At 35.7% G+C, this 27,761-nt stretch overlaps 2 protein-coding genes across 7 annotated transcripts; one reads left to right on the plus strand and one right to left on the minus strand.

Annotated features, from left to right (window-relative positions):
- Positions 1–11,256: 11,256 nt before the first annotated feature.
- Positions 11,257–19,273, minus strand: LOC109059098 (F-box only protein 8-like). Its single transcript, XM_042758457.1, has 6 exons — positions 19,077–19,273; positions 16,301–16,649; positions 15,373–15,499; positions 14,706–14,824; positions 14,220–14,416; positions 11,257–13,017 (listed from the first exon to the last, which is right to left on the minus strand). Exons 2-6 carry the CDS (start codon positions 16,639–16,641, stop codon positions 12,830–12,832), a joined length of 972 nt encoding a protein of 323 aa, XP_042614391.1. The 5' UTR covers positions 16,642–16,649; positions 19,077–19,273; the 3' UTR covers positions 11,257–12,829.
- Positions 19,082–26,565, plus strand: LOC109058570 (centrosomal protein of 44 kDa-like). 6 transcript variants are annotated; one of them, XM_019075858.2, is made up of 11 exons: positions 19,087–19,221; positions 20,764–20,854; positions 22,507–22,654; positions 24,110–24,256; positions 24,524–24,622; positions 24,718–24,855; positions 25,206–25,418; positions 25,839–25,899; positions 25,973–26,067; positions 26,151–26,185; positions 26,317–26,565. In XM_019075858.2, exons 2-11 carry the CDS (start codon positions 20,766–20,768, stop codon positions 26,393–26,395), a joined length of 1,104 nt encoding a protein of 367 aa, XP_018931403.1. In that variant the 5' UTR covers positions 19,087–19,221; positions 20,764–20,765; the 3' UTR covers positions 26,396–26,565. The 6 variants fall into 6 exon arrangements, with proteins under 6 accessions (XP_018931783.1, XP_018931403.1, XP_018931465.1 ...); XM_019075920.2 differs by lacking the exon at positions 19,087–19,221 and adding an exon at positions 20,391–20,551; XM_042758408.1 differs by lacking the exon at positions 19,087–19,221 and adding an exon at positions 20,396–20,592 and having other exon boundaries at positions 20,729–20,854.
- Positions 26,566–27,761: the final 1,196 nt, after the last annotated feature.

The following is a 27,761-nucleotide window of genomic DNA, read 5'->3' on the forward strand; positions in this document are numbered from 1 at the left end:
GTCCCACTTTGTCCCTCTCTTTCCTATCTTCTAAAGGAAAAGAATACTGGAGACAGAGGAACACTTGATTAACCTTAATCAGAAAAGACACAGTTAAAACGAGAAGACACGCAGCCACAGGAAATCCCACATAACAGCTAACATACACACCACACAATGATAACAAAAAAATGTGATAGATCGTCTTAGTATTTGGTCTAATGAGACCAGTTTCCCATGAGAAAGTCACAGTGAGGGCATCTGTTAATTGGTACATACACAATCATAGTGTGAAGTGCAGTAAACACAACAGATATATCACATATGATAGTATCATAGGCCTATTCACTAATATCTTATGGGATCCTTGTGGAATTTTTGCTTATATTTTATTTTAGTCTCTTTCTTAATATGAACCATAAAAACAGGAATTAATTTATCGCTTTAGATTTAGAAAGACTACGCTCTTAAAAATAAAGGTTTTGCAATGATGCCATAGAAGAACCATTTCTGGTTCCCCAAAGAATTTGATTAAAACATACACAACACACAGTGATAAAGGAAAATGTGACAGCTAGATTGTTTTGCCCTGGGCATAATCAGATTTTATTCCTGCTTATTTCTGTTTTTATGCTTTAAATTCCTGATAAGTGCTGATGTTGGAATGGTGATGACCAGAATTATAGGGGAAAATATATTTTTATTATGCCCTTTAATAATTGTATATACATTCCATTATATGTGGTTTATATAAGACATAGCAAAAAAGATTCCAAAAGGGTTTTTTTTTTTTTTTTTTTTTTTTTTTTTTTTGCAATGATGCCATAGAACAGGGTTCCTCAAATCTTCCCCTGGAGGTCCAATGCGCTGCAGAGTTTAGCTCCAATCCTGATCAACCTCACCTACCTGTGATTTTCTAATGATCCCGAAGACACTGATTAGCTTGCTCAGGTGTGTTTGATTAGGGTTTGAGCTAAACTCTGCAGGAAAGTGGATCTTGTGGTCCAGATTTGAGGATCCCTGCCATAGAAGATCCATTTTGGTGCTCCACAGAACCTTTCTTAAAAGAACTTTAGTGTGAAAAATTGTAATAATCTAAATAACATTTTTTTTCCACTATAAAGAAAATTAAAAAACTTTTGCGTAATGGAAAGATTTGTATAAAGAATCTGTATTAAAGAAAAATAAAGAAACCTTTATTTTTAAGAATGCAGACTTAGGGATAGCTCACCCAAAAAATGAAAATTCAGTCATAATTTACTCACCCTCATGCCGTTCCAAACCTCTACACATTTCTTTCTTTGCTAAAACACAAAAGAAGATACTTTGAACAACATGGGTAACGGTTTTTGTGACAACTGTATGGGAATATATATATATACTGATATACTGTGGGTGTGTAATTGATGATAACATTTTCATTTTGGGGTGAACTATCCCTTTAAATACAAACAATAATTATGTTTTAAGCTTTGAAAAGTCGTAGCTGGGACATAAACTTGACATACTTGCTTTATTATTGCAAAAGCAGGTAAAAAAGTCCTGGCCTCACTCGTTCAAATGCTTGGATGGGTTTTATTTCAGCTAATGAGGTGTGAAGCCTTACCCTGTGTGTGTGTGTGTGTGGTGCTGCCCATAAACCAAAAGTGAGAAACAGCTTGTTTGATAGGAATTAGGGGTTTACGTTTCCCTTTTTCCACTCAGTGAACGCTTGTCTGTGTCTACATTTTATGTAGATTTGAGCATGAATTTGAGGAACTAATGGTTTTTGTGTATATATTATATTAAGCATATCCAAACAAATTGTATAGAATTTTAATTTTGTAAGTGAAGTGGACAAAATGATTTCTTACCATCATTTTGCTTTCCAAAGATTACTTTTCAAAGCTCTTTAACATGTCTATTTTAGGAAGATATCGCTCTCAGTGGTTGATTAGTTGCCTGGGCCTCTCTTATTGTCATCTCATGCCTGTCTGTGTCTCGCAGACATGGGGCCCCTTAGCCATGCAGCCATTAAATAAGGTCATTACAGAGAGAGGCTTTGTCATTAAGACCACATGGGTTCTTCATGAGTCATGCAAATGACTTTTTGCATTTATCGTTTTATTCTGTATATTCTCCTTCAGTATTGATTTCTTCATGGGTTTAGATGAATTTGAATGAAGAGGTGTCTGGGTCAATGTCATCCTCTCAGACAAACATCCTTTTAGCAGCTCTTTGAATAAAGCATGGCTATTGTTCCACATTGACAGCACATACTTGGACCTGTCAGTCAAAGTGTCACAAAGGGCATATTGACGAACACAGAGGTTGTGTTATCGCTTAGAGTAATAAATCCGATGCCGTTTAATGCAGGGCATTTCAAGTATTTTTACAGCTATGTAATCAGTGTGACAGAAACTGTGCCAGAGCTGTTATGACATGGGAAAGTTGCCTTACCACCCAGGTGCTAACACCCTTTTGAGCAGCTCTGCTTAGCATTGGTGTTTCCTCCAAAGCTTTCAACAGCACCGTTACTCAGTGGTGCTTCACAGACTTGCAAAGACTTCTGGGAGATGTAGTCCTTCAGAGTCTTTCGGAAACCCAACAGATGCAAATTTGCATCACTTGTATGAACTGAAGTATCTTGCTTGTATAACATTTCGCTGTTGTGTTCAAAGGTTAGCCTTGAGCACAATCACAGGCTGGAAAACACAACAGATTCCTCGTGTTCATTGTAGCCAAGCTGGTAAATGCAAGTCGCCATCTGTTTTTTTTCAGTGAATGGCAAAAGTAACCCAAGGGGATGGGCGAAGCCAGTGATTGGGTCGGCACCCTGTTGCTCCAGAGGCCTGGTCGCCATGCTGGAGGAAAGACCCATGACACTGGAGATACTGTTATGGAGGCAGTGACCTGGATGTGTCGGTAGGGAGTGTGCTTTATCTCCTTTCTAGTTGTCATTTGTTCTTTTCCTTTTTCTATCACTCCTCCCGCATTTCAAAAGGGCAGTTTTGCTTCCCTCCTCTACGCCTTCTTGTTTTCCCTCTGTTTTTCCATGAAATCACTCGTCTGTCATTAGATCCTAGCCATCGTACGCAATTCAATTGTCTCAGAGGACGTCGCACAATGAGTTCCTTGTCCTCTATGATGCTTTTGACTCGAATGAGGCCTGAAACAAAAGCTGCTGTGCTTTTAAACATGTTTTAGCCTCTGTTTGTTTTATTTCAGTCTGAATTGAAAGTTGACCCGAGTCTCAGTCTTATTGCAGTGCACCATAAAAAAGCCTCATGGACTCCTGGATTTACAACTCACGGTGTTCCTTCAGGGCTTTGGAGGCCATATCATACCTGACTCAACTGATCCCCCCATCCCAAAAAAAAAAAAAAAAAAAAAAAAAAAAAGGACCCCAATGCATTCTAAGCCACTAGGCGGTCAAGGCCCATAAAAGTCTAACAGTCTCTGCTGTGGCTGTTGGTGGTCTGTTCCTTGGCCTTTAGATGGCAGAAGGGGCCTTTTTGACTTTCTCTCTGTGTGTAAGTATACCTACCTACTTTTGCAGGGACGTCTAAGAGAGAAAAACATCAAAGGGCAACATAATCCAGGTACAGGGCTTCACTTTTAACTTTTCAGTAGCTAGTGTCTGAAGCAGCTATAAAACTGCTATGAAACATGATTGATGCTGAGCAAAGCTTGATTCGGTTGCTTGTTCATAATATGCTGAAAATATAGGGGTTTGGTCAGTACTCATATTTATTCACAGATGTATCTTCATAATTTATCTTTCACACACTTCAGTGTATAGGATACTGAGAGCTTTATTCTTTATGTTGTAAGAATAAAGAATGCTTAGGTTAGCATTTAATGTATTGTTTCCATCTCTTCATTTCCTTTATGAATTTTTATTAACATTCATAGAGGTGGGGAACGCATCTGGGTAGCCTTTGTGTGGCCACCTGGGTTGTTCTCAAGTCTAACCCACTCACAGAGCACCCTTAAAGGTCTGGGTGAGTAAGTGGGTTCCTTGGGACAACTTTTCCTGTAAGTATACAAAGTCTGGTTGGAAAAGACATATAGAGGGAGCTGTGGAGTGGGTGGGGGAGGGGTTGGGGGTAATTCTGCATCATCGAGGTTGACATGAGCTTACAGTTTAAGGGTATATGACTGCATAACATCCAGTTTTATTTTTCTCTTTCAGTGTCATTCACATGCATGTGGATTTATGATGACCTGGTTTTATTTTGATCCAGTCTGGTATGTTAAAGACATCACTTGAAAGTCTTCCACTAAACCACATGGTTGAAGGGTTTTTTAACGCCACCTAGTGGTTTAAAGGCCTTAATACTACAGGTGAATGCTTTGCCGTGGAACTTCTCAGTGGTACATTACTGTAGGAAAGCAAACGCATGGAATATAGAGGCACATTTCAAAGCAATATTTAAACCGAACCGATACTGAAAGCAACAATCAACTTTTAATTTAAAATCATAACACTGATGCAAGAGAATGGTCCGCTATATTATGTCTCAGTGTTTTTGTAAACAGTTATGAAGGTTGGTGTCATTTTAAATGTAACTGTAAAATTGAATTAACCGTAAATGCAATTTTTTTTTACTGCTCATTAATCCCCAAATGAACGCTGTTTTCGGTTTCTTAAAAAATTACAACAAAAAATAACCAAAAAATAAAAAAAAACAAAAAAAAACAATATATACTGCTCGATTACAGCTTCGAGATTGGAGAAAAAAAAAAAAAAGTTACAATACAAAATGACCAAAAACTAAAATATAACAACAACAACAGCACAATTTTCAAATAAATAAATAAGTTTTGATAGAAACAAACACCAGTTGTCGTGTTGTCATCACAAATCAACATGCATGCAATATCTTTATACTAAAAATATTAGCCTACATTCCAAGGCATGGATGGTTGAATTGTTTTTTAATTTATATATATATATATATATATATATATATATATATATATATATATATATATATATATATATATATATATATATAGGCTATATATTATATTAAAAAAAAAACATATATCTGGATTTACGGCCTTTACGAAACCCAATCCAAAAAATAAATAAAAAATACATAAATAAATAAATAAAAAAGCATTGATATAAATGACTTAATGACAATTTCCGATACCTGAGGAGGTAATATTATGGTTTTGGACTTTATTGTTCAATCTTTCTTCGTAAAACTGCACGCGCACTCGAAGATTGCACATTAAGGAAAGCGTTTATAAAATATTATTGAATCAGTTTGTAAAATAATGTAGCCTAACTTTTTGAAAGAAAGAAAGAAAGAAAAAAGCTGTTATAATCTCTTCATGTAATATCCACTTGATTTATATTTTCCTTTAATACCCATTTTCTCATGTATTACTTTTTTTTTGTTACATTTTTAATACGATAGTAGGCTAGGCTATATATATGTGTGTTTGTGTGTGTGCTTTTAATAAAACGAATAAATATAGTTATATAGATTTTTTTTCATTATTATTATTATTATTTTTTTTTTTTTTTTTGCATTCAAAAAACATTTTTAATTAGAATGTTTTCACACCTAATTGGCCGTCTGTGGCATCATCGGCGATTACGGAATGATCTTGTAGTCTAGTCTTCATATTTTGTGATAAATGTTTTTGACAGGCCACTCTTGACATTCTTACTCAATATCCTCGATGAAGCCATAAAGGAGAGAGCTGGAGCTGAAGCAGAACCTGTTCTTTCTCAATGCACATCTGAGTCACTCTGACTGCACAGTGATGGATACCCACTCCAAAATACTTCCCTTCACATTGCTTCCCAAATATAGATTTACAGGTGTACAAAAATAGGGCAAATGTGGCCATTTCGGCAGTTACTTATGGCTCATCCCCCAAAAATCTGTGTAAACAATTTATGACGTAAATTTATGATGTATTGAGTAATGTTAAATGAGCGATTTTTTTGCTTTCGTTTTGTAATTAATTAGCCTACAGTAATGATAGTAGGCTATTTTATGTATAGGCCTACATTAAATGAAGGGTGTTAAATATGAACACCCAAACATACATTACTCACATTCCATTTAATTTTTAATATAATATATTTTTTGGTCAATTTAACAAGGATAAACACCATGGCAAATTTTAATACGTTAATAAGAATTCAACTCATCATATAATTATTACTGTATTTATTTTGAATAGGATGACAGAAATCGTGATCAAACTTGAAAGAGAAATGGCTTTAAGAGCCTTGTGTTGTAGCTATTGGCGCTGTGTCTTCTGAAGTCTTTATGAATGTGCTTTCCGTATATAATGCACACACACCTCTGAGTTTTATTAACTTGGTTTCTTTTTTTACAACGTAGTAATGTGTGAAACCGGGGAGGGTTCATAGTCAATTAAGATTAGAAGCAAATCTCCACAGTGTTGCACTGAAGAACTAATAATAATAATAATAATAATAATAATAATAATAATAATAATAATAATAATAATAATAGGCTAATAATAATAATAATTCAAACAAACAATCACACTTCACCTAAAACCAGCGACATCGGAAACCTTAAATTAAACTGTCAAAATGAAATCCGTGCGCTGATATTGGCAGATGAGATAAGCATAATTGTGATCATCAACTTGATGAGAAAATTTGATAGGCTATTAAATTAAACCCTTATTAGAAGTACAAAGCTAAAGATTGATCGAGCAGATAAAACAACGCGCATCAGTCGTAGTCATGTTGCGCAAACTTTAGGGTCAAAAATAAATGAAAACCAAAAAATAGGCTATAGCCTACGACAAATATGCAGTGACGTTATCTTTGTGCAAAATAATGCAGCTGTGTCGGTTTTCCAAACAGTGGACTTGCGAATGTAGTATGTTTCTCCAGCATTGTTTCCACTAGAGATCAAACAGTTTGACACTGGCGCAATGAGCGCAGCTTATGAAGGGGATCCGAGTGCTGTGTTGGGTGCTGGCTGGGGAAATGTTATGATCTTGTAATTACGGGTCTTGGACAGATGCATTATCCAGGCTCAGCGTTGGAGCCACTGGATATTATTGTAGCCAGAGAGCCGGAGGGCCAGACACCTACCATCGGGGAGAGGGGCTGACCCTGCTGGCCCTGCACTATACGGCTCCTGAGCCATACTGCACATTTAAACACCAGGGTTTTCCAAGTTCACCGGCGTTGTTGATTAACAGGCCAGCTTTGGGGGAAGATGATGTCTGCATTCTCCAAACGAGTTCCCAACAATCCACACGCGGTGAGGTCATGCCGATGCAGGTTGTGGGGCACTGGAACGGCAAACGTATCCACATAACGCGTTTTGTTCCATGACATCCCCTTTAGCATTTGCTCAGATGTTTGCAGAGAACATCTAAAATTACTATTGTATTCTTTCTTTGTTCATTTATTTAATTACTTGAATTTTATTGCATTGCTTGACAAAAACACCGAGTTAATTGCAAATGTTCTAATGTTCGTATGCTGTTGGCGTTGCTTTTGGTTTACAGGGGAGTAATGACTAACTATTTATTTATTTAACTGATAGCTGCTTTTCTCAATGTCTGCAACAGAATTTTTAAATCAAACATTTCCCTAAACGTAAACGAGTTTCAAATGTAAAGAGTAGGCTACCTATTTATAGAGTTTGCGCGAGTATTGTAGTAGTGAGTCAAACCTATACTTCAAAATAATTATGTTGTCCCAAACACTAAATAAAATTGGAAGCAAGTTAAGAATATATCAAATTAAAAAACAGCATTATATAATTTCAACCTACTTCCTTTTTGTTATGTGTAGATCCATATATTTTGTCACCTTAACGGTTGTGTGATATTGATAGATAATTTATAATGATTTAAAATTATGGTGTTACAGTTTGGTGTGCCTATATGCAGTGGCAATCTTCAGGTGTATTAAAGAACAATGCTCTAAAAAAAAAAAACAACAACAACTAGAGAAACAGCTAGTGCATTCATTTGTGAATATTTCTTAATTTTGAATCGCTCATCGTTATGGACTGTGCAGGATTCATTGTTAATAACGTGCAGATAACCCAGCTATAGCTATTCATTTAAATCCACAAGACAGTCAGAGCAGTGTTATACCTCTATATAAAATGGCATGGACTATATTAATGTCTTCCATCGGCTCTGCGGTCCTGGATGGAATAATTATTTTCTTAATCCCACAAGTGTCAGACACCGGCGAACGTCAAGCGTTCTGTAGCCTATGGCATGACGTGACAGTGGACAGCCCCTGTCAAAGGGATACGGCTTCATGCATAAACAAACCATAAAACATAGCCTCTGCGATCACAGCCTCGGTAATATTCAAGATGGGTTTCAATAACTCTACTTGCTTGTGAAGAGTGCTTGCCCATGTCTGACATGAATAACTCACCTCAGACAGGTAAAAGAAACAGCTCTCAGGAGCGTTTGATGCTCTTATGCTGGTTTTGGCACAAGCTCACAGCTGTGGCACACCTGTGTAGAACTGTGCGATGGACAGAGTTCGTGAAGTCCGTTTATTACAGAAGACTCTATCTGCGCATCACGAACCTAAGACAGGCAACATCAGCTCGTTATTCTCAGCTCAGCTCATATCATCTCCATTGTTATTTTAGATCTGATCTTATTAGGTGCGCTCATAAATAAGAATAATTTGAATGAAGTTCTGTCACATTTTTTTTTTTTTTTTGCTTCAAGTTCCCAAAAGTAAGTTCATATGCTCACTATACTTTCACTATTTTCACAAATTGTTAAAATGTTATCACTACATTATGCAAATTTTGTATTAAAAAGTCGTTTTTGCAAAATTGCTTATTTATTTATTTTGAAAACGAGGCTATAAGTGATAGATGTACAGTCTGTTCATCTCATGCAAAAGGAAATGCTGCAGTTGCAGGCGTGTCCATCATCAGCACCACAGTTGATTTTATACTGGCCTAAATTCCTGCATTCAAACGTTCATGTCAATGAAAACATGGGGTAGCTGAAGCAGGTAGACAGTAAAGGCCTATATTAAATCAAAGCTTATTCAGCATGTTCTTTTAGTCTGACGAGTTTGAAAGTGACCTTTAAAACCAGCCAACAGACCAGCCAGGCTGGGAGACCAGCAAACAGTTTTGACTGGTAACCTTTATAAATAAAGTAATTTATCGCATTGTCTCCACAATGATATATGACTGAGGAAGTCAATCAATCTAAATAATCAGTCACTCAGAAATTCTTGATTATTTAGTATAGAAACTACATTGCGTTTGAGATGGTGGTCGCCGGGTGATGGTGGGGGTGGTTTGCAGGAAGCAATTATGGAAACAGGGGCACTCCTCAAGCACTGGGCCTGGGTTATAGCCGCATTATAGACGAAGACACTTCGAAAGAGGGCCAGCCTCAATAACCTGCCGTCATCATACAGAACAGTTATACCCCATATCAATATTTGAATTGACGTACTTTACATATAGGATTGTTTAAAAGCTCACACATGTGTAGCCTAGGCTATCATAAAGAATGCAGAATATCCACAAGACTGTTTGAAAATCAAATTCATTTATTCGAAACAAATTTAGACGATATCCAGGGTAAATCAGGGCACAAAACTAAAGAGAAAAAGAGAGAGGGGGAAAAACCTCCTTGTGACATTGTCTCTCTTTCAACACGCACGCACACACAAAAAAAGTCAAAATTTCCGACTTAAAAGACAACAGATGTAGGCTAGGTGGAACCAGCCTTTGCCATGCACGACAATAAACGTTAATATTAAACTAAACCCAAAAATCTAATTACTCAAGACATTTGCTATAAAAGCGGAGACCTTTATGTTGGCAATTGTGGTTGTATTTTTTGAGCATCATGACGTTTGGCATCTGCTGGCTTTCATGTCGACCAACGAACTCTCGTGAGAGAAACAAGGATATTAAAATACTCCAAACAAATTCCCAGGAAAAGCAGCATTTCCACAATATTCCAGATCAGCTCCTGCTTTCGGTATTAATTTTTAGCTATAATAGGCTAATTCTCCAATGACTTGTTTTCTTATTTAGATTTCATGATATTTCTTTATTTCTTTTATATATTTAAAATAAAATTATTATTTTTAATATTATTGATTGATTGATTTATATAGTTTTTAGAAGGATACGGTTACCATTTCTCCGTCATCACAGAAGTGTCAAAATCACATTTTCTCCTCGGTGTCAGGTAAACCAGACGCGATTTCAGGCGTCAGAGAGGCTCGCGCTGTTGTTGAGCCAGTTGTATTGATGAAATGCAGTCATAGCGAAGGCAAGGACTTCATCAATCAAGCCAAATTATAGCCAAAACTATGCCATTAGACCTGAGAAACATAACGTCCCCACAGATCAACAACAATGTAACGACAAGCCTTTGATAAATCTGTGGAGAAAAACGAAAAGGTATGGGCATACTATTGCAAGAAATAACGTGTGTTTTGATTAAATAAAACTTTTATTGTTTTCACTATTTAACTTGTTGATTATAACATATTCGAGGTCGGGCAAAGTAATAAAACGAACCATAGGATATGGCATAGTTTGTTTTATTAGAAGTAATGGGAAACCGGCGGTTATCGCACTTTTTACACTAGCCTATTTGTAAGAGTAGGTTTATTTTTGAAAGATAATTTATGTGCGATTAACTAAACATTTAGCTAAAAAAAAGGACTGTTTTTTTTTTTGTTTTTTTTTGCTGTTGTTATTTTAAACAACAACTATTGTAGATCTCCTAATCATAACTGCATTTTTAAAACGCATGACAACTCGCCCTACTTCACAGTGCAGTCTTTTCAATTAAATATATCAGTTTCTCGTATTCAAGCTTAAATCCCAGTGTGAATCAAGTGAATTGTCTAATAATCACATAGCCTACTCTTTTGCTTCAAATGAACTGGGAAACGATTATCTTGTGATGTCTTTCCTATGCTAAATCATCTTGGAAATATATATATATATATATATATATATATATATATATATATATATATATATATATATATATATATATACACATACACACACATTCAATGCGATAATAGTTTTGTATCCGGTAAATGTGTGCTCTCTAATTTCTAAGAAGAAGTGGCCGCATATAGATTGTTTAAATTAAGGTAGTCTCGGTATTTATTTAAATGAATTAAATTTACTAAAGAACATTCCTAACGTAAGTTAAAGGCATAATCTAGGTTGTTCAACGCGTGAACATGTATTTTCTATGCTAAGGATCAGTGGACACACAATGAACAAGTGACTATGCAAACAGTGATTTTCAAAGTTTTATTTTTTTTAATACAATCTATAAGTGCGTTAGTCCAGTGTTATCAGTCTGAAATCTTATATTAAACAAATCATTTCTGCAATTGAACTACAGATAAGCAGACTTGTTTAAACAGAATTGCATTTACTGGATAACCCAATTAATAAAGAGCCCATAATAATAATAATAATAATAACAAAAATAACCGGGACAGATTAGCTGTAATCTGTTATTAAAATTACAGTTAATTCAGCACTGAATAACAATGGTCAGAATTATGCAGTAGTTGCCATAACATTTCACAAATAAATGCGGCATCAGTTTTCTGAGGGTTTGAGTGTTCATAGTATTGTGACAAATATGCCAAAAAAAAGAAGTGCAAAAGGAGAGAATTTACTCTTTTACTTAAGGGAAAGACCACAACTCTTAGTTAAAATAGTCCAAAATAAAATGTAATGTTTATAAATCTCTATATTAAATATATACATTATGTGCAAATAAAATGTCCAACATTAAATTAAACTATGCAGTGTGTGTGAATAATAATAATTTTATGTATTATTGTGTATATATTTAGTATTTTATCCTCACTATTGGCACCCAATTGTAGTATGTCTGAATAAAAGAAAAAATACCCACATTTATGAGCTGAGAGTAAATATTTAACTAGAAGACATGATGTCCAATGAATTATCTGAGAAATAGTAAAAGGCTTGTCTCGAACATACTTAGATGTTCAGATGAAACAGATTTTGCTTGTATATAAAGTATTTGTGTATATCATTAATATGATTGGAAAATGGTCTAACAGAATGTGATGAACAACAACAAAAAAAGAACGTCAAAAAATTGAAGAAAGGAAGAGGACCAAAAAAGGTACCAAACCTTTGAAATATACATAAAAATTCAGTGCATACAATGTCTCACAGGATTTCAATCTTCTCAAGAAAGATGAGACATGTGACAATGCACAGACACAAAGCCTCCTAAAACAAGAAAGTACACACGGAATTAAAATAAAAAATGCTTTTGTTCATAATCAATATTATAGGTGTGCTGTTTTAGTCTGTCAATTCTTTAATATCACAGTGAATGCAGACTGAATGTCTTAGACTTGCCTGAATTTTGTAGATATGGCAAAAAAGCTGACATTCATTAGATAAGGATGAGAGATTTCCAAATTATGAAGAAAAAAAAATAGATGTCTTTGTAAATATGTTGCAAGCCCCATAAATTCTACATTCAGCTTTAACTGATGTCATAGCTTATCTCATATATCTTCATTGTAGCTACATGGTTCTGCACATTTAAGTGGTTTGTGGTAGATAAACCTTGTCGCTACCATTGCTAGCCTGCTAACAAATGACTTGCTTTGCTGATTCTTCACATTGTGGCTGTCCTCCACTCCTTTGCAATGCAGCACATCATATCAAGGGCTTCACTCACAAGACTTCAGTTTAAAATGACTTGCAGAGTTCTGACAGTGTTTCTTCCAGCTTCAAGCAGAATCCTTCCTAGTGCAGTTGCTAATGTTTTACGTGCCAGCAGTCTCTCTTTAACATGTCAAGCGCTGTAGTGCCTAGGCTGCCACGTGGCCGATCAGATAGATGTTGTCATAGAGGTGCCCTACAAAGTCCTCGCTGATGTTCTGAGCAGCCCGCCGTGTGTTTCGGATAAACTCCCTCTTGGACATCTTGTTCTTTACGTGAGGGCTGGTCAGATCGATGGAGAGAAGGATGAGGGAGTAGCACAGAACGTACACTGCATCTGCAAAAAACAGAAGAGAGAGGTGTGTTAACTTGTTCATTTAAACCGTAAAAAAAAAAAAAAAAAAAAACAATTCTACCTTGAAATAAAAGAATATATATATAATTTTTTATTTCAGCCGTCAAGGCAAAATTTCTAAATTTTTATTTGATGTACTAATATATGATGTATTAGTTTGATGTACTAATATATATATATATATATATATATATATATATATATATATATATATATATATATATATATATATATATATATATAATAAATCAATTTCATTTCACTAATATAAAAATCACAAAGCAGTTGCTCATTTATATTAATGCAAACTGTGTCTATTTATCTTTACATTTTAACAGACAATGGTGGATTATATATATATATATATATATATATATATGAGTGCAAAAATTTGTACACATGCTCTTTAGTTGCTGTACACATAACATTTTCACTTGAGTTTTTCCCTTTATAAATCCTGATTTGCTCCTCACGTTTGACGTAGGATAAAATCCATTGAATTTAAGATCAAATCTGATTGTACATGCATTTTCTATATGAGGTCCCTGCTCTGCATACTTCTGAGAATTTATCCAAAATTCTCTTTCCATCATACCTACACACTTCTGTTTAAATCTTTAATGTTACGAAGAAAACGTAAAGATTGAGAAAAAAAATAAAAGTATGGGTAAGTGAGTTCTGTTAGTAATTTATAATAAATCTTCCAGCTTGTACAGTAGCACACATGCACTACAAGTCACACGTTATTGCAGAAGATAACTCTAAATGGTTGGAAACTGATGAGTTGGGTCCTCATTTGCTAACACTTTAAGCAAGCATGCTTAGCTCAGCTTTAGAAGCAAATGACAGTGTCACTACAAGGATTTCTCACATGTTGTTTATACAAAGACAAGTTCATGCAGATAGATCTACTGATTATTAAAGTATGGTTGAAAAATCAATACATGACAATACAAATCCTGCAAACTGTGATTTATATGTACCAATACCAGAACCAGTATTTCAGCTTTAATATTTGCTTAAGGCAAAAATCAGCGTATGTCATTTGTGACCTGCTGACACACCCGACAATCAGCAAAACAAATCACAGTGATCTTGATGTCACAGTTACACACTACATCACTCTGTAGTATACTGTAAGTGCCAGTCCGGGATCTTTTATGAGTGTGATGTACTTCACTTACCAGGACTTAAGCCCACTTCCTGCACCAGAGTGGGGTTGCAGGCACAGAAACGATGAGAAAACTTAGTGATGAGGGTCTCCAGGTACTCGCCCCTCTCCTCCGGGGCATGAATGTGTCTGAAGAAGTCTCTCAGTGCATTAGGGAGGAACTGGTTACTAAAGTTATGAAGTGTGACAAGCTCATCCAAGACATCTCGCCTGCAAACACAGTAGTTTTAATCCACATTTTAATTATTATCAGCAGCAGAATGGTATTTTTCCCCCTAAATCAACAATGTTTGTAGTTATTATCAGCTGTACATTATTTATTTATTTATTGTGTAAATTTGTGTGTGTATAAATATATAAATTGACTGTGCCCTTATTTGTTGTCTTTCAAATATGAGCAAGGTTTGTGGTATTGATATACATAGCTTGGTCTAACAAGTCTTCTACATTAATAAAATACATTAATAATATATATTTAAAAAAAAAACAATAAACTAACCGTTCATCAAGATAAATCCGCAGCATCTTCCAGTTCAGCATTCTGGTATAGAATATAAACTTGGCAATTTCCTTCGGGTGGTCCACAAGGATACCTCTGGACATGAAGTAACTGACACCCTGAATGAAAGAACCCACATAAAACAGGGTGTGGGGATTATTGGGGGAAGAGAACGAGGGGGCACGCTTTTTTTTAACCAGACACCGCAGTTTAGTCCGAAGCAAGGCTATCGCATGTCCTTTAAGTGGACAGCTAAAGCTTTGCTAATCTAACCTAAGACATGAGCGAGGGGGAGTCGAGACATTCAAATGCATCTTTGAACAGAAATTATGTTTTAAGAGCAGCTTGCATGAGAGAAAAGCCATCCATTTAGTTTTAACCCAGGTTGTGGTCTAAAAGCCTATGTCATGCACCATTATTCATTCTACGTGAGCTATAATATATTTAGTCTGCAGTATGAACATTTCGGGTTATGTGGGAATTTACAGGGTGGAGGAGGAAACCGTCATATTAATCATAGCTAGCTGGTCAGAATTGTATTTCCAAAGCATATTGTGGCTATGATCATTTCTCTGTTTCTTGCCCATTTAAACATGAAATATTTTGGCCTCTAATTAAGAAGACATTATTGTGGCAAGACAGAACAAAAGCTTGTATTTTTTTGTACCTCTTGCGGGTTGGCGTTGAAGGTTAGACTTCCTTCATCTAACTCCATGTAGAGTTTTCTATATGAAAATCCAGATGGAAGCCTTCGGTTGTATATGGAACAGTGACCCCAAGTGGACTTGCACAGGCTAGAGGGCAGACAAAGAAAATCAAGAACATGTATAAGAGAAATGCTAAAACATAAAACACTTTCTTCATTAGTGAATATTTTTTTTTAATTCTTTTTTTTATCCTCACAAAGACTGCAATTAATATATATATTATAATTTTTTTGAAACTATGATACATTACAATTCAAAAGTTTGGGTTAAGTTAGATTTAAACAAAAATTATAAAAATAATGCTTTTATTATTTATAAGTGAAAATATAACATTTCTAATGCTATAATCAAATAAATGCTGTTTTTTTGAATTTTCTATGCATCAAGGAATCCTGAAAAATCCTCATTGCATGAACGTATCATGATTTCCAGAAAAATATTAAGCAGCATATAATATAATTAACAAAAGTCATTAATAAAAACTGTGTACCAAAAATATATAATTAAGCAGCAAATCAACATATTAGAATGATTTTTGAAGGATCATGTGACACCGAAAATATCCATATTTCAATAAAAATATCCATATTTTGATAAAATATTAATAAATATTTGACATATTAAATAGAATACAGTTATTTAATTAGAAATAATTTTTGACATTATTACTGTTTTACTGTATTAACTAAATAAATCCTTATTAAATCCCCTTTTAATTGCAGCTTTGGTGAGCATAAAAACTTTATCAAAAACATTAAAAAAAATTAATTAATTAATTATTTCACACTTTTTTGTAGTTAATGTTTTTCTTGCCTCCCTTATGCAGTTCTCCCTCAATTATTATTGAGAAAATAATTGAAATATGTGGAAGCTAAACAAATCACTAACCCCTGCCACAGGTACTCATCATTGCCCAGGTCCTGCCACACACAGGAGGCCAGGCACAGGTCGGTAGCATCCAGGTAGGAGAGGATGGTGATGCTGAGTTCGGGTGGCAGCATCTCAAGATCGATGAAGCCCTGCTCCTCTTTGCCTTTGCGGACACGCAGCAGGTGGCTGATGTCGGTGCCGGACACCTGGCACTGAGGTGTGCGGCGCTGCTGCAGCGGCTCAGCCAATGGGGGCCCCGCCCTCCGGCCCCGCTCTCTGTCCCGCTGGAGGAGGTACTGTTCACTGTACTGCTGCTGCAGCTGCTGGTTCCTCACCACCCTCCACAGACCCTGACCCATCTGCAGATCTGAAAAATGTTGCATTTGAGTGAAAATTCAATACACACATATATGTCTTCAGCCCTTAATGCATTAAAATAGTAGTTTGTGTATTTAAAGCAGCATTTACACAATTACAGTTTGGAAAAAGTGAGATTTTGTTACTGTTTATGAAAGAAATCTCTTTTTGCGCACCAAGGCTGCATTTATTTGATCAAAAATAAAGGAAAAACAGTAATATTGTGAAAAATGATTACAATTTAAAATCACGGTTATATTTGAATACATTTTAAGTTTTCTGTGATGAAAAAGCTGAATTTTCAACAGGCATTACTCCAGCCATTAGTGTAACATGATCCTTCAGAAATCATTCTAATATGCTGATTTGGTGTTTGATCATTGTCAGTTATTGGTGCTCAATTATTAATGGTTCTTATTATCACCAATGTTGAATGCTGCTACAATATAAACGTTTTTACTGTCACTTTTAAACAATTTAATGTGTCCTTTATTTTTATTTTTTCTTACCCCAAACTGTGGAATGGTAATGGATGGCAGTTTCGAAAATATTATAAGCAGCAAAAACTGTTTTCAACACTGATAATAACAAGAAATGTTTCTTAAACAGTACGTCAGTATATTAGAATGATTTCTGAAGGATCATGTGACACTGAAGACTGGAGTAATGATGCTGAAAATTCAGCTTTGCCATCACAGGAATACATTTAAAAAAAAAAATTAAAATAGAAAACATTTTTTTTTATTTTAAATTGTAATAATATTGAAGTATTGCAAATAAAATATAAAATAAAAAAAGTATTCCAAATGTTTGACAATTTACCTTTTCAAATGTAAATTTTAGTTTGAAATTGATTAAACTGAGTTCCTGCTGAGCTGTAGAAAACTGATATGTTGCACGTGTAACACTTTTTTTTTTTTGTTATTACTGAGAGTTCCGGTCTTACACAAGAAGCTGACGTAATCTCAGCAACCTGAGACATTTGATATGGACAGGCAATCCTGCTTTTATTTCTTGGTTTGCTGAGAGCACTTGTATATGATGTGATCTCTTTTTTGTATTTATTCATTATTAAGGAAAAGCTTTGTGTCTAAAGCCTTTTCTCTCTCCGACTTCTGTTCCTATAAACTAAACCAGAGTAATCCAGAGGCCTCAAGCTCTCTGCACTTCATTCTTGGTAAGATCATTTCAGTTAGGTCTCCGAATCCTTATCCCATCAGAGCAAAACAGCCTCTAGGAAACTGTTTTTAGTGCTAGTGTGCAGAAGTCAGCTGGGAAATAAAACCCCTGATGGCAGCTTTATCTCCACTGCAGTAGCACTAATCCTCTCGTGGAGATACGCATTAAGCCTTTTTATGTGGCCCTGTCTGACTCCCTCCAAGGGCCTTCCTCTCTAAAAAACGACTCTATATATGAGAGGCCTTGTTATTCTTGTCTTTAATGGCCTCTCGAATGCTCTCTGGTTGCTCTCCTTGTCACAGAGCCTCTAATATGGCAGCCTTACTTACATGAACTTGACATATAGTTGCTCAGAACTGATGTAATGATACTGCACCTGCTCTTTAACATTCAGTAGGAGGAGCTTGGGAATCCTTAGACCTGCTTAAAACATGGACCGGAAATCTGAACAAGGTCAATGAACTCTTACAAGAAATTTTCCTCTGCTTTGCCTAAGGGCAGAAGCGGCTCAAAAAAAAAAAAAAAAAAAAAAGTATATATTTTTTTTAATTATTAAAGTTATTATTTTGTTATATTTTTATTGTTATATTTATATTAAAGTTATATTTTTAACATATTTTTTGTCTGCAAGGTGGATTAGCTAATCTAACTTTTGTTGTGTTTCTATTAAAAGTGAAAGTAAACAGGTCTAGCAACATCATGCATGTTCTGTTTGTGTTACTCTTGACAACAAACTGTTTACTGTAAATTCTGACAATACCATGACAAGCACAAAGTCATTTTTACACTATATGAAAAATACATTAAAGGTCAGCTGATTAAGCTAAAAGTACTTAAAACGTAGTAGAAAACCTGACCTAAAATTCCTGTCTTTATTTGCATATCAGTAGCCTTTAAGATTTTATCCCTAACAAAGAAGAACTCATCTGACATATTACATAGGTGTACAACATATAAACTTAAGCTCTCAGACGTTATATATTAAATAAATACATCTTATTAGGGTTTCACTCTACTAATCTTGAGAATGTTATGAGTGACATACAAATCGAGGTTTTTTACAGCTTTTATTTTCAAAGCAAATGTTTTCCATCATGTTTGGCTGAAGCACAAAGTCCCGCCTCGCTCTAAAACGATTGGTCAAAATGCCAATTTGACACATAAACTCGAACTCTGATTGGACGCTGCGCAAAGTGACGCATGGAACTCTTCTGTTTTTATTTTTACAGCGTCAATCGTTCAAAGCAGCACCACCCACCTCTGTGTATAGAAATACTTCTACCGCCGCCGCGACGAAATGATTTGCTGATCTGCCACTGTCTCACGGATGAAATTATCACAGTCCTTTAACAGGAGCCCAGGACAGCCATCTTGACAGCTCCACCGCTGCGCTGCTGCTCGAGGTGAGACAGTCCTGTGACACTATCATTCATCAGCTCTCTCGCTCCTCCTGTCTGTCACTCCCATAGACAGTAAAAGAAATGGACACAGCGACCCCATTGGAACTCAATTGAGACAAGTGAAGCCCGTTTTTAGCGATTTTTAGAACTGTCCGTTTCTGACGCGCAGACTCAAACTAAGCTTGATGACGTCAGCAACCTGTCTGACAGATGTAAATCTTCTAGTAGCTGTGCGTTCAAACTGCCATCGTTAATCTTGCAGAGACGGGGAGCTTGAGCGGGGAGTTCTTTGGGCGTGAGTGAGCAGGAGTAAGTATTCTGATTAATTATTTTGTATAGTATTTTAAAATGTAACGCCAGTACGCCATATCTCTTGACGTCTCCCCGATTGCCTGCGAGCTTCTCCTCCTGTCTGTACGGTAATTTCTCTACTGTGCGACAGAGAGTCGAGTGGTTATGACGCAATCGTTAGCCTATTTTTACAAAAACTGTTTCTACGGGGCCATAATGTAAACATAGAAGGTAATGGAGCCCTTTATACATTGTCGTGTATCTTTAGAAATAAATAATGGACAAATGGAATCTTTAAACGCCTCAGATGTAAAGTTATTCGCTGTCAAAGTGACGCAAAAATGAACGGGAGTCAATGGGATGCTAACGCAAGTGAAGTTCTGCTACAAGATGGCGGCACGCGGCCGACTTCAACTTCCGGTCGACTTCCTTGCCCCCTGGTCCCTCCGCCTCTTCTACCACTCTGGCCACTCTGACGTTTCTTGTTATTGGTGGAAGTGACGCAAATCTCTCAGAGTAAATTTACCACAGGTACATACACTTGCACTTTCGATTGAAAAGTTTTTTTTTCACCATATTTGTCAAATTCGTCAGCTTATTTAAAAAAAAAAAAAATAATAATAATAATAATAATAATAATAATAATTATAATTGAAGAAATTGAAGAAATATATATATATATATATATATATATATATAATAAATACATGGAATGACAGAAACAATGATTAAATCAATAAAATAAATACAAAAAAAAAATCAAGATTTATTAAATACGTGAGGTAATGATTACTAAATAAATAATTTAATTATACTGCAATTACCAAATTTGTAAAAAATGTGCTTTGCGTTTAACACAAACCATATTTACTGTAATGGAAAATGTTAAAAAGAATTAATCGAAGGCGTGAATGTGTAGAAGTGAAACACTGGTTTTGATCCGGACGTAGAAACCAATCATAACAAACCTGAATATTTCTGCGGCAAAAACAAACGGGAGGAATTAGCAATAACTCTGGATTACTATAAAATTCAACCATCGGTAAAACACAAAGCTGTTAATCTATTACAATCGCTAATCGGGTACGAAATATAATAATCTAAAACAAGATGTAACTTACTTGTTAAAATAACATGCAATATCTTTTTTTACATTGTATGGCCAATAAATGGTTAATTGACAGCTGTAACTTATGTATTTAAACATATTAATAAAAATGCAATTGCTGATGAAATCCGTCCTGACGATGACAGAGATGAGCACTGGTGATCTGAAAGCATGTCTGAGAAAGCTGGAAGCGGCTCTCCGTTCTCTAAAGTATCCCAGAGAAGTGGACTATCAAAGGTATGAAATATGATGCTTGTTAAAGGAAGAGACACCAAAAATAACAATTCTCTCCTTATTTACTTAACTTGATGTTTCTGGAATGTAGAATAACTTACTATCTCCCGTGGAACACAGATATATGGAGATGTCAGTCCCAAACAAACATATATATATATATATATATATATATATATACACACACACACACACACATATATATATATACATACAAAATATACGTACACATGAACTTTGCAATTGTCCTTTTTTTGTTCATTTTTCATTTATTTATTTTTTAAATAATTTTTAATTTTTTATATATGATGGATTACACAGTAATAAAATTCTGCTCATGAATTTGATCTTTCTGTGGAAGACATTTTCCAAATTCATTCACATGGGCTTGACTCTGATGATCATACAGTACCTGTGTAAAAATGACTGGTAGTGAAAAATTTGCAGAGTGAGCATTTAATAAATCTTAATTCTTTCGCAGCATTCATGTTAGCGCTCTAAAAGATAATTAAACAAGATCATTGCATGCTCTAAATATTATTGTGAATGAGTCTTATGACAGCCCTTTTATGTTTGGGTGACCTAGACGGGGAGAAGGAAGTATTGGCTGGGGGAGGTACGGTTCAAGGGGTTGATCTGCTGTCAAAGAGACAGAGGTATTCATTGTGGAAATGGGGGAAAAAAAGTGTGATATAGTGTTCTTATAGCCATGTCATGTACGGGGTCTCACAACATCAGTTTAGCAGAATTAGTGATTTGAGTTCCACTGATTAGAGCAGGGCTCTCCTGTCTGTAATTCAAGTAGCCCTGAACACCTTGATTAGCTGGTTCAGGTGTGTTTGATTGGGGTTGGAGCTGAAATCTGTAGGACGGTATAGCTCCCCAGGAGCAGGGTTGGAGACCACTGGATTAGAGTCTGGGTCTCTGCACAGGATCGTTGACAGTGGTCCAAAATATAACTTTTCTGCATACTTGCAAACATGCTTATAGTAAATGAAATTCAGAATGTTTGTTTACCTTGTATATCTTTGCCATTTAAAGCAGGTTTTAGCCTCTATTGTTTCCTTGAAAATGGTACCCCCTCTGATTTTGATTAGATACAAAAATCCTTCACTTCACAAGACACTTCATGTCCCCAGTTCCTCCCCCATTTTTTGGCCTATGTTTTAAACATCTTGACTCGTATAAACATCCAAAATGGGGCTCTGCCAGTGTTTCGTGTCCCATATTTTGTTTTGAAGCTTGGAAAGTTGAAGACTTGTCCGGAGCCTCTCCAGTGCTGAGATATTTTGTAAACAGGCTTTACAAAAACCAGCTCTGTTTCGCCACCAGGATCCCAAGCTGCACATCAGATGCTCAGTGAAGAGGTTTTGAAGTGAGATCCATCAAACACAACCATGCTTCTTGAAAAAGACAGATCCATTTGGCTTGTATGTGCTGGAGATGATCCAGAAAGATGACTTAATTGGTCTCCAGCACGACACTCAAAATAGCTTGCAGACAATTTAAGACTGTTATTTCTTGCTGCCATGTTATTAATAAAATATTATATTTGATTTAAAACCTTCATGTGGTGTTGATTTTGTGAGCCTTTTTAATGAGAGGTTTGTCAGTACCAGTGCTTTATAATTTGATGTTGTGTTTTACTGTTCCAGATTGGCTGTGGGAGATCCATCAGCTTGTCTTCCTATTGTGAGCTTTGCCTTCACGTCCTTTTCCCCCTCACTCACAGAGCACCTGGTTGATTATGGCGTGGAACTAACCGGAATGAATGATTTACGATTTATTGAGAATGTTTACAAGGTGAATTGCATTAACCATATATTATATTTTTTTTATTATGTATTATGCATATATTGTACATATAGCCTTTTAACTGAACTTTGACTTAAATATTTGAACACAAGTTTCTCCCATATATCCAAATTCATTTATTTGTTCATGCATTTCTTTTTCTTTTTTTTTCTTTTTCCTGCAGAAAGCAAAAGAACAAATTTTAAAGAATGTTGTAACCAAACCAAATGTTTCCATTGACAAAAAGAAACACATGAAAACATTGTTTCAAAATATCTTCTTTTATATTCCACAGAAAGGACATTTTGATTTGTGAACTATCCCTTTCAAATATATTAATATATTCATGGGGATATTGGATCCTTTTTATTTGAAATCAACAACAGATCTTTTATTAGCATGCATTTTTTGCACCTCCTTTAATTAGATTTTTATTAACTGTTTACAGTTTCTTTCAAGAGCTAGTGGTTTTAAGGAATTGGTTGTTTTAAACAGATCAAAGTGGTTGCAGTTGCTTTTTGTCTCATTTTTGAGGACAGAAAGTTATTTTTCGAGGCTAAACAAAGAGTTTAGAACTATGAATGAGTCATTGATAATGTTTTTTACTCTGCCTTTAATGAGGTGGATTTCTTTTTGAGAAAGCAATTTCACATGTAATGAAATTCACAAAGCCAGGCTTTGTGTTGGCTTTGTGCCTAATAGCCTTATTTATTGGCACTGTCCATGACCTGGGAGGGTTTTACCCCCACATCAGAAAAGCAGGTCTCTCCACAGCTCTGTGATTCAGAGCATCTGTAGACCTATTCCCCAGCAAAGCATTCAGATGTTCAGCTGGCAGCTCTTCTCCATCAAGTCTTGAGTAATTACAATTGTCTGCTCACGTTTCTCTCCTGCATTGAGAAAACAAAAAAAGAGGGCAGGCCTCCATGTTAGTCCAAGTTGTCTGATCTCAGATTAACTCAGAGCCGATTCTGTACGTTTAGCTGTGGGACTGAAGCGCTGCTCTGTCTTTCAGCGCTTCCTTCTGCTCATTGACCTTTCATGCAGTTCTAAAAGAGATCTGGCCTTCATCCCAGGATAATGTGCAGCTCACATGAAATATTCAGGGGGGAATAAGTGATCCCATCATATTACCTTGAGGACTTTGGTGGCATTTAGCAGGAAAGTGGTGTTTAGCAGTTTTGTCATATTTTTCCATTCTTCATTTTCCCTTTGTGCTTCAGCTCACTGTTTACATCTGGCTTATCCCTGAGATTGGTCTTAGTGGCTCCTCTGGAGTACCTCCTGAACCAGAAATTCTACAAATCCAGTTTTTGTTGTGATTGTGATTTTAATCCATTTAGGGGAGCATTTCCTTCCAATTCTTTTAATACATTAAACCCTACAAAAAGTAATATTTATTTATTTATTTGTTGGTTTGTTTGATGTATCTGCATTTTCATGTGAAAATCTCTTAAAATGTAGGTCTTGCGGGAGGTTTTCAGCTATAAGCCACTGTTGACCAAACAGCAGTTCCTTCAGTTTGGCTTTGCTGAAAGGAAAGTCATCATTCTCAGTGATATCATTGGCCTTGTTCTCAACAAACACAAAGAACTCACTAAAGATAGCAAGGTATTCCAAAGATTTACCCATGCAGGTTTTCTTATATAGAGATATAGCACCATTTCAATTATTTGCCAATATTTGAATTTTTTTTATGAATATTTGATATTATCTATTATATATTAATTTAATTTAATTTAATTGATATGATTTATTCATTTTATTATCATTTATTAGTTATTGGCCATACTGTAATAGGAAAATAATTATAAGCTTATTAATTATATTATATTATATTGTGTTAGTAAAAACATTGTTCATTTGGTTTTCTTACAGCATGTCAGTAAGGTAAAAAGAAGACCTCAGTTCAAGAGCTGCAGTAAAAATGAGATCCCTTCTGCTGAGAGTAACTCACTGGGGTTAACAGCCCTGACAGTAAGTGTTCATGTTTCAGACAATAAACATAACTGATTTGATTTGATTAAAATAATATTTATTATTATTATTGTTGTTGTTTCTATCCCTCTTAGGTACCTCAGAAGCAGCCACTGGTAGAAAGGCATCTTGGCAGCAGCTCAGTACCAGCTCAGATCAGATGCTCCTCAGAAGAGCAACCACAGCAGGAAGAGGAAACAGAAAAGGACTCGTCTCAGCCTGCAGATTCCATTGTGAGAATGCGCACCCTGCAACACATTTACACCGAGGGAAGTGCATGAGAATCAACTAGTCGAGCATATATTTTGCGCAAAGTATGGTTGAAAGAATGTGTGAAACGCTACAAGAACCATCATTGGTGAGAATGGTTGTGATTAAAACAAAATATAAATTATACATACACTGCTGTTATTTTATTTTTTATATCTTTTTCACTCCAAATGTTTTTGGGGGAATCATTTGCTCATTTTAATGTGTTAGAGAACTCACCTACACAGTTACTCAAAATGCCAATTCCTAGAACTCAGAATCTTCTGAAAAGTTCTGAATTTGTTCAACCCAATCTAATGTCTCGTCTTGTTAGGAGTGTGTTTTAGAGAGCCGGCTGAGGGGTGTAGAAGCAGGTCTTCTGGAGAGTGTTGGCAGACTGGAGCAGCGATTGGCCCTTATGGAACACAGGATTCATGCTCTGGAGAAAAGCTTTGCTGGCAAGATTATCATTGAAAGCAACCAGTGGGAGAACATGGAGAGTCGCGTGCTGCTGCTGGAGACCAGGCTGGCACTGACCTCAGCACAGGTACATGAGTTTAACATCTGTTTGGAGGTTTGGAACTGTAAATTTGAATTTCTATTGCAATTGTGGCATAATGCTGCTTTTTCCCTAAACTCACTTTGATGATGAAGCTTGCATTACGTGATGAAAAGCAGCAGTGACATTCTCCAGCGCAGATACACATGCACTAGCAAAGCTCTCACATGTGTTAGTTTCAAAAATGGGAAATTCATTTGGAAAATACAGTATTTTAGGAAGACTGCAAACCACTTCTTTCAACAGGGCAAATGCCATTATACAGTAACTGTTGTGTTCAGGAAAGAGTCTATGAGCATGCTATTTTAGAATTTGTTTTAAAATGGCAAGTTGACATTGCAGAAGTAGTGAATATAAGTTAATGTGATTTAGGATGCTTACAAAACAAAGTTTTCTCTACTTCTGTAGGGTCTAACTTCAGGAGATGATGTCCTCAGCACAGACAATGGTAGATTCAAAGAGGACACAGGTACTTGGCAACATTTTAGCTTTAAAATTGTAATAATTTGTAAAAATAAAAAACATTTGTATCTGTGTTAAAGTATCTGCAAGTGGCATTTCTACTGTGATTCAGCCACCATCTGCCATCAGTAATAATGGACACACTCCAGCCAGTTCTCCTCCGACAGCTCATCAGGTGACCGTCCATCCATCCACCAAATTTTCAAGAGAAGTTTAATAACTGCTCATAATTTTTTTTCTTTTTTTTCTGTGTCTTAGAATTTTAAAGAAAGGCTGGACAGAATAGTTTACATGTAAGTGTTATTTTTTTTTATAAATAGTATAGCATTTCTCTTGAAGGATAGTGATTTGTGTGTGATAAAGAAAAACTGTCAATTAGACACAGGACTCCAAATCAATACATTTTTTTTCTGTCCCATTTCAGGATGAAGGATACATCTAACATTCTGCAAAACAGAACTGACGATGTAAATTTGATCACAGTCCAGAGAAACGTATTTTAAAGGAATACAATTTCTGTCATTGTTTTTACTCACCCTCATATTGTTCCAAAATTAGTGTGACGAAGACTTTCTTATAAAGACCAAAATGAATTCATTAAAAGTCTTGCCTAACACCATAGGGTTATGGTATGGTGGCACCTGTATTTCGAATAAACCTGATGGAAACTTTTTATCAGTCTTCATTCGTTTTTGTGTCGCATGACAAAAAAATCATTAGTGCCACATGTGGAAGTATCAGAATTTCACCGAAAAACTCCTAAATTTCAGTCTGTTTCTCACACAAAGGTGTTTATAATTATTATTATTAATAATAATATATTTTTTTCAGTTTTGGAATTTTGTGAATTTTCATGGGAAAGAGCTGTGTGAAGGGTTCCACTGCGAAAAAAAAAAAAAACCATAGACGACCAAGGGTGAGTAAATGCTTTTTTTGGGATTCTGATTCTGCAGTTGTAACATAATAACACGCGTCTTGTCCTCTAGATGTCACTGCTACCCAAGTAAACACCTAATGGTAAATTAGTTCATGGCGCCCTCTGAAGTCAGTTTTCTGTATTGCACTCTGTCCTGAAAACAGCATCAGTCCATTGCCACACAATAGTTGTGCATTCACTATAATATCAGATAACGTAAAAGTATGTAATGACTGGATGATAGCTTTGTGTATTACTAAAAATGCCATGTATTTGTTATTGTTCTATTCTTTCTTTAGAACATGCTCCAAAATAGAGAAATAAATCTGAGTGTATGAAGTTTGACCAGTTGGGTTATGACATGATCATTCCAAATCTCCCAAATGTTTTCCCCCCATTACTTAACCACCATTTAGGTGCCATGCTGGATTTAGTCAGATGTATGTCGTTTTTCCACAATGTATATAAACATTGTGGCCCTGTGGTGCTGTTAAAACAGTGCTTTGTATGTTTGAGCATCCTGAATAGTTTAAGGCATAGGCTCAACTAATGGCACGAGCTTTGGACGTGTGTTTGGGGGCATGTTTGTGAAACTTGTTTAATGATTATTTTCTGTTTGGTGATGTTAGTAGCACAGAAATACTTCACCTGATAAACATTCTCTTGTTCTGATCCAGAGCTATTTTACCCCCATATTTTCCTTTTACATGGAGTTAAATGTTGTACTTGTTTAGGCGACAATGATCTCAGAAAGGGAATTGCAGCAAATTTCCAGTTTATGGGTCGCTATTAGCAGAATTCAGGAATCCTTGACTCCTGATATAGGACAAACTAGCAATGTATATTTTTCAGGTATGGCTGCCACACCATGTTATTAATATTTGTTAGTAATTTGAGCACATTTCTGAGGTCATGTGACCTTTGGATGGTCTCTTGGTGTTGGGTGTCATTGT

This window comes from Cyprinus carpio, chromosome A1, assembly GCF_018340385.1.
Source record: "Cyprinus carpio isolate SPL01 chromosome A1, ASM1834038v1, whole genome shotgun sequence".
In the NCBI taxonomy this organism is placed as follows: domain Eukaryota; kingdom Metazoa; phylum Chordata; class Actinopteri; order Cypriniformes; family Cyprinidae; genus Cyprinus; species Cyprinus carpio.